The sequence below is a fragment of the Zingiber officinale genome, chromosome 1A (assembly GCF_018446385.1).
Source record: "Zingiber officinale cultivar Zhangliang chromosome 1A, Zo_v1.1, whole genome shotgun sequence".
NCBI lineage: Eukaryota > Viridiplantae > Streptophyta > Magnoliopsida > Zingiberales > Zingiberaceae > Zingiber > Zingiber officinale.
The window spans coordinates 137224613-137234034 of NC_055987.1; the positions used below are offsets into that span (position 1 = coordinate 137224613).

The 9422-nt window shown below is 44.9% G+C and overlaps 2 protein-coding genes across 3 annotated transcripts; both read left to right on the top strand.

Moving 5' to 3' along the window:
- The first annotated feature begins 53 nt into the window (after positions 1-53).
- On the top strand, positions 54-3823 carry LOC122034736 (cleavage and polyadenylation specificity factor subunit 3-I-like). 2 transcript variants are annotated; one of them, XM_042594079.1, is made up of 5 exons: positions 54-346; positions 480-577; positions 1258-1303; positions 1387-1536; positions 1993-3823. In XM_042594079.1, exons 1-5 carry the CDS (start codon positions 182-184, stop codon positions 3628-3630), a joined length of 2097 nt encoding a protein of 698 aa, XP_042450013.1. In that variant the 5' UTR covers positions 54-181; the 3' UTR covers positions 3631-3823. The 2 variants fall into 2 exon arrangements, with proteins under 2 accessions (XP_042450013.1, XP_042450019.1); XM_042594085.1 differs by having other exon boundaries at positions 250-386.
- Positions 3824-4327: 504 nt separating this feature from the next.
- LOC122003614 (COBRA-like protein 10) lies at positions 4328-6522 on the top strand. Its single transcript, XM_042558699.1, has 2 exons — positions 4328-4883; positions 4983-6522. The coding sequence occupies exons 1-2, from the start codon at positions 4328-4330 to the stop codon at positions 6407-6409; spliced, it is 1983 nt and encodes a 660-aa protein (XP_042414633.1). The 3' UTR covers positions 6410-6522.
- The last annotated feature ends 2900 nt before the right edge of the window (positions 6523-9422 follow it).

Here is a 9422-nt window from a genome sequence, read left to right on the forward strand (position 1 = left end):
TATCGGATGGAAGTTGCAGAACCAACCCGTAGCTTTTATATCCAGCTGATCCGAGTGGAAGAACTCCTCCCAGCACACTCTGCTAGGCTGCTACCCTGGTGATTCAAAAAGTCAAAACCCTAGCGGTCGTCAGAGTTAGAGAATCGACTTCTTCTCTTCGTCTTTTCTACTAGCCGGTGAGATGGCGTCGGCCATGACAGCACCGGGCTCGGTTCTCAAGAGGAAGGATTCGATGGCGTCGGCTCCGGTGAGGGAGGGCGACCAGCTTATCGTCACCCCGCTGGGGGCGGGAAACGAAGTGGGCAGATCCTGCGTCTACATGTCCTACAGAGGAAAGACTGTCTTGGTAGAAAGCTGTCACCTTGTCTACTTTTCTTGTATATGATGTATTGCCCACTTCCCCCATGTAATTTCTTCTCGCGTTTTGTCGATGGAGAGTAGAATCTGGTCTGAACTTGTGCCTTGGTTTTGATTGGTAGTTTGATTGTGGGATTCACCCAGCATACTCCGGGATGGCTGCGTTGCCTTATTTTGATGAGATCGACCCGTCAACCATCGATGTGCTTCTCGTCACGCAGTATGTACTAATTCCCATTTGCATTTCCCCCTTTTTCCTCTATCATTTCCTGGGCAGACGACAATTTTTAAAACTATTGGCATATTGACATTTTGTTAACCAAATAGACGCTAGTAAAATAAAAATTAGAGAATGACATACAGGTGCAAACTTTGGTGGTGTTTATGCTATTAGAATGCACCAAGTTATGAGAGTTGATAAATGAAATGCATGATCTCTTCTTGGTTACCTCCTTTTATCACCTGGTGTTTATCTCCTTGCAAAAGGAAAGGTCAATCCAATAAGACACTCAATTGCAGTTTATCATTTTCATAGCTTATTCACATTATCAATTTAGTTTACCAACATAATGATCTGATTGGATGTATCTGCTGATGTCAATCCCTTTAGTAAACAAAGATGTTCAATTTCTTTGATATTTGTTTGAATATATTATGTCTCATTGGCTGATTTTTGTTCAGTTAGCCATATACATTTCAAAGTCCGAGTTTGTCTCATTGGATGTGCATTGTGCTCCATATTGCTAACTTAAAGCTTCTGATGAACTTGTGAGACACTGGATCTAGGAAGTGTTGTCTCTTGTAATCTGTTTTAGGTTTATACTAAATAATATACACTTTTCCTAAGTTCCCTGTTGGGAGCAAAATGATCTAATTTGATTGAATTTCCTGAACTTTCAGCTTTCATCTTGATCATGCTGCATCACTTCCATATTTCTTGGAGAAGGTGATTTTCTTCTATAGAAATAAAAATCAAGTGATTTTTTTACATAAATTTGCATGCTTACATATTAGGAATTCTATTCTCAGACTACTTTTAAAGGTCGAGTTTTCATGACACATGCTACAAAAGCTATATACAAGCTGCTTTTGTCAGATTATGTTAAAGTGAGCAAAGTTTCTGTAGAGGATATGCTATATGATGAGCAAGACATTCTACGTTCAATGGACAAAATTGAGGTATACTTGATAAGATCAAAGTCTATATATCTCTCAAAATAATGAATCTTTAGTATTATAACCTTCATACTCTTTCTTTCTTGAGATTTCGCATTTACTATTGTTGTCTTTGTGGAAACGGGATTTGTATATCATGTTGGCTACTTATGTTTTAGTAAAAAAAATTACTTCCATGAATTGCTCTCTCTAACGAAACAAATGCTCTAAATTGGAAGACGTGATTTGCTGTCAGTGAGTCTTGAGTCTATAAGAAGGAAAATGGAGAGCAATTAAGATAGTCATAGGATGATATGGATAATTATTGCCAAAACCACTGCAGATAATCCAATCAGAAACAAATAACTAAACCATTTAATAACTTCAAATATGGATAACCTAACCAAATATGAATTTTTAATTATTTGTTTTCAATGATTGCATCTTTACACAAGGCAATGATCATTACTTCCATTTCAGGTCATTGATTTTCACCAGACACTAGAAGTAAATGGGATTCGCTTTTGGTGTTATACTGCTGGCCATGTCCTGGGCGCTGCTATGTTCATGGTTGACATTGCTGGTGTCCGGATCCTCTATACTGGAGACTACTCCCGTGAGGAGGATCGTCATCTCCGAGCTGCTGAAATTCCACAGTTTTCTCCTGACATCTGTATCATAGAGTCCACTTATGGTGTACAGCTACATCAACCACGTGTTATTCGGGAGAAGCGTTTCACTGATGTTATCCATTCAACAATCTCTCAAGGTGGTCGGGTACTCATCCCTGCTTTTGCCCTTGGAAGAGCCCAGGAGCTGCTCCTCATCCTTGACGAGTACTGGTCAAATCATCCAGAACTCCACAACATTCCCATATATTATGCTTCACCCCTTGCTAAAAGATGCATGGCTGTCTATCAGACCTACATAAATGCAATGAATGAGAGGATCAGGAACCAATTTGCAAATTCAAACCCCTTTGACTTCAAATATATTAGTCCTTTGAAAAGCATAGAGAATTTTGATGATATTGGTCCCTCGGTTGTCATGGCAAGTCCAAGCGGCCTACAAAGTGGTCTTTCAAGGCAACTATTTGATAAATGGTGTTCAGATAAGAAAAATGCATGTGTGATTCCTGGTTATGTGGTTGAGGGAACCTTGGCAAAAACTATCATCAACGAACCCAAAGAAGTCACCCTCATGAATGGGCTTACTGCCCCTCTTAACATGCAAGTATACTATATCTCCTTTTCAGCTCATGCAGACTTTGCCCAGACAAGTGCCTTCTTGAATGAGCTTATGCCACCAAACATAATCCTTGTACATGGGGAGGCCAATGAGATGGGAAGACTTAAGCAGAAGCTAATTACCCAATTTTCTGACCAAAATACAAAAATTTTGTCACCTAAGAATTGCCAGTCAGTGGAGATGTATTTCACTTCCGAGAAAATGGCTAAAACTATTGGAAGACTAGCTGATAAAACACCACAAGTAGGAGAAACTGTAAGTGGCTTACTAGTCAAGAAGGGTTTCACATATCAAATAATGGCACCAGATGATCTCCATGTCTTCTCTCAGCTGTCCACTGCAAACATTACCCAGAGGATCTCCATTCCTTATTCTGGTGCTTTTTCAGTCATAAAACACAGACTAAAGCAAATATATGAGAGTGTTGAGCCTCCTATTGAAGACCCTGATGTGCCTACACTGATCGTGCATGACAGAGTGACAATAAGGCAGGAATCAGAGAACTATCTCACAATGCGGTGGTCATCTGATCCTATTGGTGATATGGTATCGGATTCGGTTGTTGCTGTGATCTTGAATATTAGTCGAGAAGGTCCGAAGGTAACAGCTGTTGCAGAAGTTGAGAAGACTCAAGAGGAGACAGCGAAAATGGCTCATAAGGTAGTCTACAGTTTACTCGTGTCATTATTTGGGGATGTCAAGGTTGTGGAGGAAGGGAAACTGATTGTCACTGTTGATGGGAATGTCGCACGGCTTGACGAAAAGAATGGTGAAGTGGAATGTGACAATGACAGTTTAAAGGAGAGGGTGAAGACAGCATTCCACCGGATTCAGAGCGCTGTGAGGCCAATTCCTCTTTCAGCAGCTTGATGTATTGTATCTCTCCATTAAAGTGCAAGGCTTACTGCTCAAGTATTTGCTGCAGTTTGATCTAAGATGCAGTGTTAGCAAGAATCAGTAATTGAACTCAGTAGTTTGGTGTATGATTGTTCATGCACTTATTCTACTAACATGCTCTTATTGTCGTTAGGTTTCAGTAAAAGTGAAGTTATTTCTGGGAACATGATTTGACACTGCATCCATCAGGTTTATAATGTTTCTAGTTGAACACCTGAAACTATGGAATGATCCATCGAGCCCCAATCTCCACTGGATCCAGTGATGGTTCTGCCATTGCATTGGACAATGAGATCCTCAAGTGTTTGGTTTGATACCAAAATGCTGAGTAGCTCAGAAACAGAAATGTTGAGTTAGGCTGCAACATAATATTAAATATATTAATAGTTGGTGAAATCAATACTAACTATATATATTAAATAATATTTCAAGAGAATAATTGGTCCAAAATGTGTTTGGATTGCCCTTTTATCTGTCTGGTGACAACCCGTTAAAATGCTCCCGCGAAATGCGCCCGCTCGAACTGCAGCTCCGTTTTTCTCTCTCTCCCTCCACCCTTTCATTTTTGTCTCGATCCTCCATCAGACTCTTCTCTTTCCGTATTCCATTCAATGCATCAAATTAAAGTATATTCTCTTTGAATTGCGATCGCGCTGGATTCAAATCCGCAATGCCGGCCCGAATCCCTGTTCTCCCGGTGGCCGCTCTCTTCTTCCTCTGCCTAGCGGCCGGCGTGAGAGCGCAGGACTACGACAACAACGAGGCGATCCAGCCGCCGCCCAAGGCGCAAGACAGTTGCAACGGCGTGTTCCTCACATACAACTTCATATCGCGCACCAAGGAGTTCCCCCATGTCAAGAACACCTCGGCGCAGTCATGGGCGTTCAAGGCTCAGGCCACCATCCTCAACACGATGATGTATGAACTCGAGGACTGGAGCATTTTCATCGGCTTCCAGCACCAGGAGATCCTCGTGTCTGTCGGCGGAGCTGTGATCACAGACGGAACCGACTTCCCGGCGCACGTCGGGAATGGCACGACACTGTCGGGATACCCACAGACGGACCTATTGACCTCGATCGAGACGGCGGGGGACATGTCGCAGATCCAGGTGGTAGTGGATATAACGGGAACGCAGTTCGGGGTAAAGCCACCGGACACGCCCATGCCTCACACGATCAAACTGGAGAATCCCGGCTACAAGTGCCCTGCGGTCACCAAGAAAAGTAATTGACATCCCATTTTCAATTAAGTTCTTGTTAATTGATTACATTCACCATTGATTATTCTTTGAGGTCACGTCGTCGTCGTTGTTGTCGTTGCAGAGACGCAGATGTTCGTGTGCTGCGTGAAAGACCCTAAATTTAAGCCCAACAAGACGGACACCCACCACTTCCTCCCCCGGCGGTACGGCGACCTCACCTTCGCCTACGACGTGCTGCAGTCGTACGATAGCAACTACATGGCCCAAGTGACCATCGACATCAACAGCCCCCTCGGCCGCCTCGATAACTGGAATCTAACCTGGGAGTGGAAACGCGGCGAATTCATCTACAACATGCGCGGCGCCTACACTCTCCGCAAGGACGGCTCCGATTGCCTCTACGGCAAGGCCGCCAAATACTACCAGGACTTCGACTTCTCCAAAGTCATGAACTGCGAGACGAAGCCTACCATCGTGGACCTGCCGCCGGAACGCTCCAAGGACAAGGACATTGGCAACCTGCCTTACTGTTGTAAGAACGGCACTCTGCTCCCGCCCATCATGGACCCGTCGCAGTCCAAGGCCATCTTCCAGGTGCAGGTCTACAAGCTCCCGCCTGACCTCAACCGCACCGCGTTCTACCCGCCAACGAACTGGAAGATCCACGGCGTGCTGAACGCCGACTACGTCTGCGGCCCGCCATTCCGAGTGAGCCCCATGAAATTCCCCGACCCCAGCGGCCTCATGTCGGAGTCGGAAGCCATCGCGAGTTGGCAGGTGGTGTGCAACGTCACCCGACCCAAGAAACACGCCTCCCGCTGCTGTGTCTCTTACTCCGCCTTCTACAACGACTCCGTCATCCCTTGTGACACCTGCGCCTGCGGCTGCGACGACTCCAAGTCCTGCAACCACGACGGGCGCGCTCTGCTTCTGCCCCCGGAAGCTCTGCTCGTCCCCACCGAGAACCGCACCGCCAAGGCCAAGGCCTGGGCCAAGATCAAACACTACCACCTCCCCCAGCAGCTGCCTTGCCCCGACAACTGCGGCGTCAGCATCAACTGGCACATCATGTCCAACTTCGGCAAGGGGTGGACGGCCAGGATCACCCTGTTCAATTGGGAAGACTACAACTTCAAGGACTGGTTCGTGGCATTGGAGATGGACAAGGCGTACCTCGGCTACGAGAAGGCCTATTCCTTCAACTCCACCAAGCTAATAGGACCCGGCGCCATCAACAAGACTTTCTTTCTCCAAGGATTGGAGGGACTCAATTACCTCATCAGCGAAGCGGAAGGCAAGAACCCGGAGACCGACCCGAGAGTTCCTGGGAAACAGCAATCCGTCATTTCCTTCACCAAGAAGGAGACGCCAGGGATCGACATTGTGAAGGGTGGCGGGTTCCCCACCAGAGTTTACTTCAACGGAGAGGAATGTGCGCTGCCGGAGAGGATTCCGAGAGCATTTGCAGTTCATCAACATAGTACCGTTAGCCCTTTGGTAGTGATGCTACTTGCTGCCGTCGTCGCGCTTCTATTGATCTTGGATTGATGCTGTTGATACAATAGCTAGCTAGCCGTCGAGAGTCCGATTTAGAACAAAGCAACACGAAGAAATTAAACTATATATGGCTTGAGCAGTGAGGATCCTCTGTGCTCGGTGAGTTGGTGTCATCTATATTCGATTGAGTTGGAGGATTGCTACGAACTTTAATTTGTGGCGGTCATGTATATGATACGATGCCTCATTTTTGCCATGGCTCAAACCAAAGCTGAATGATGTAGAGGCATACAGTTGAGCTGCTATACATATATGTTGTATTTTTGTGCATTAAAACTCATATCCATTACTTTTTAATCATTTATCTTCAGTTCATTCTTTACTCTTCATCATTAAAAACTCCAAAACATAAACTATACGTGTAAAATACGACAATAAAAATTAATTAAATAATAAGATTAAATAGAGGAATAATCTTAGCGGAATTTTTCAAAATTTTTATAAATTTTTTGGGAATTTTTCGGAGGTCGTATGGTGTGGGTTACGGGGATAATTATGAAGCCACGGAAAAGCCTGTTTGAGTTACCCCATTGAACGAGGAAAAATTTTATTTGTCTTTTCCGTTTCATTTTCTTCTCCCCTCACCCGACGTCGTGCCCAACTCTTCTTCCTTCTCCGACTCCTCTCCTCCCGATTCCTCACCATCTCCACGTCTTCTCCATCGACGGCGTCGCCTCGCCTCGGTTCACCTCCCCTCGCGCGTAAAACAGTGACCAAGAGTAGCCAGCACTTCTCTTCCTCCTCTTCCCTCTGCCCTAGCCGTCTCCCGCTCACCACTGGCTATTGTCGCCGTCGATCGGCCGACACTGCCCAGCATCGCCAACACCTCCTAGCGCAGCCAACACCTCTCCCCTCTTCACTGCGCCGATTTCTCTGAGCCCTAGCTCTGTCCAACTCTTGCGTCGTCTTCGAGCTGTGCCCTAAATCATGGCTTGCTGCCACCACCTGGCGACGCCAACCACGAACCAACCAAGGGGGAATCCGAGCCCTAGTTCCGCTGGGTTGGTTGTGGTCGGCCTACCAGACGGGTATTTTCCTTATTGTGTACCCTGATATCGAACTCCAACTATTGATTTCTTCCTTGTTGATTTCAACAGTAGCTTGCGGTGTCTTCTATCGGAGAGGAAAATCTGTTAGTACAAAGATTAGCTTCCTTGATCCATCGACAACAAATTTGTGGCAGCAGTAAGATCTGGCTAGCACTTTCTGATAGCCACTCCTCTTGGCAGTGGGTCAACAGGGGCTATCTGGTGATAGGGTAAGATGAGGGTTAATAGATTGATTAAATTTGTACTAGATTGGTTGGGTAAGGGATTGTGGATCATGATTTGGAAAAATTAAATGATTCAAACTTAGCCTAGTCTAATTTGTTTATGGATGGGTTAAGATTTGGCTAAACCTAATTTAATCAAATGGGGTGGATGAGTTAATCAATGATCAGTTAAGGATGATTAATAAAGAGGGTTTCCTAATTGAATTAGAATTTGATTTAGCTATTTGTTATATGTGGGAGTAGCTAAATCCGTATATGTTTGATATTACATGACTTTGATTCGAGACGGTGTCTCGACGTGGGATCTATTACGGAGACGATCTCCACTTTTTCAATAGTAATGACACATTACTATTTGCTCGGGGGGAGGGAAGCCAGATTATGGCTAAGGTTTTTTCCTAGAATCCTACCATCTCTCACTCATTGAAAAATGCTTGAGGGGTCGAGCGTCTCACGTTCATGATAAAGTGGAGGCAACCGAACGTTAGCTACTTTTCGTTCGCTTATTCAATGTTTTTCTGATAAGCCCTCATAAAAGTCATGCCGCTCAGAAAGCCGCCTAGCCAAGGATTGCACATGCTAGCTAAACCAAAAGTTTTCCGATTGGTTGAGGCGATGCTTAGTCGTGCAGTATCTGTTTAAGCATTACTTGCATAAATTCATACATATAGCTTGACACAACATAAACAGAAGAATTCAAGAGCCAAAGGACAATAAAAAATATTCATAGTAAAGTAGCACGAGTTCTTACAACACCAAGGGGGTAAAACCCCAAAGGTAAAAGTTCTTACAACCCTTAATCAAAGTTTAGGAAGGCATCATCCAAAACATCTTCAAAGATCTTTTGTTGGCTGATGAAGTTGACTAAGAGGTCCACTGTAAGGTGGCCAGCCTCTCTGAGCTGCTTTGTCGCGCCTTCTGCATCGATTGTGAACATCTTTGAAGTCCACTGGCCGAGGGGATTAAATTCACAGGAACGGAGATAGCCACTCTATGGGCTTTAAGCCGATTGACTTCTCCTATCTTATAGTTGTCTAGTTCGGCTTTTAACTCCTCTAGCTCAGCGACCTTTCTATCTAGGGCTTGTTGTTTCTCCTCGATCTATAGCTCTTTCACAGTCAGTTCGGCTGCCTTGCCAGCCAATTCAAAAGCGTGTGTGGTCTCTATTTCTTTCAACTTCTTAGCAAGTGCCTTGACCTCGACATTCTTCTAGTCCAGATTGGATATGACCCTTATTCTGTGGGCAGTCTCAGACTTAAGGCGAGACTCGATGGTCTGGACTTGTCTATGGAGCTTCTCAACTTTGGCCTCCTACGCGAGTCCTCTCTCCTTCTCCTCAGTGAGGACCTTCTTGGCCTTTAGTAGTAGTCCACCCTAAACCTCCAAATCCTTTTACAAGGTCATCTCTACATGAAGTTGATCGGGGGAGTTAGATGAAGTTTCTGCCTTTGCCGAGTGGACCTCCTGGGTCCAATAGGCATGACTCATCTCCATAATTTTTTGGCATAGGGCCAACCCTCCCCCCAAAACTAATGAAAAGGGAAGGTTAAGGTAAAGAAGAAAAGGAGAAAGGGAATATCTACTAATAGAAAAGCTCACCGCAGTGACATATTGGGAGAAGCAATCAACTAGCTCTTGTTAGGACCCTCAACGGCCGGCTAGACGAGGGTGAATAGCCCCTGCACAAATCAAGAAAACAAACCTTTTTCGGACTTATAACTTAAATAAAAT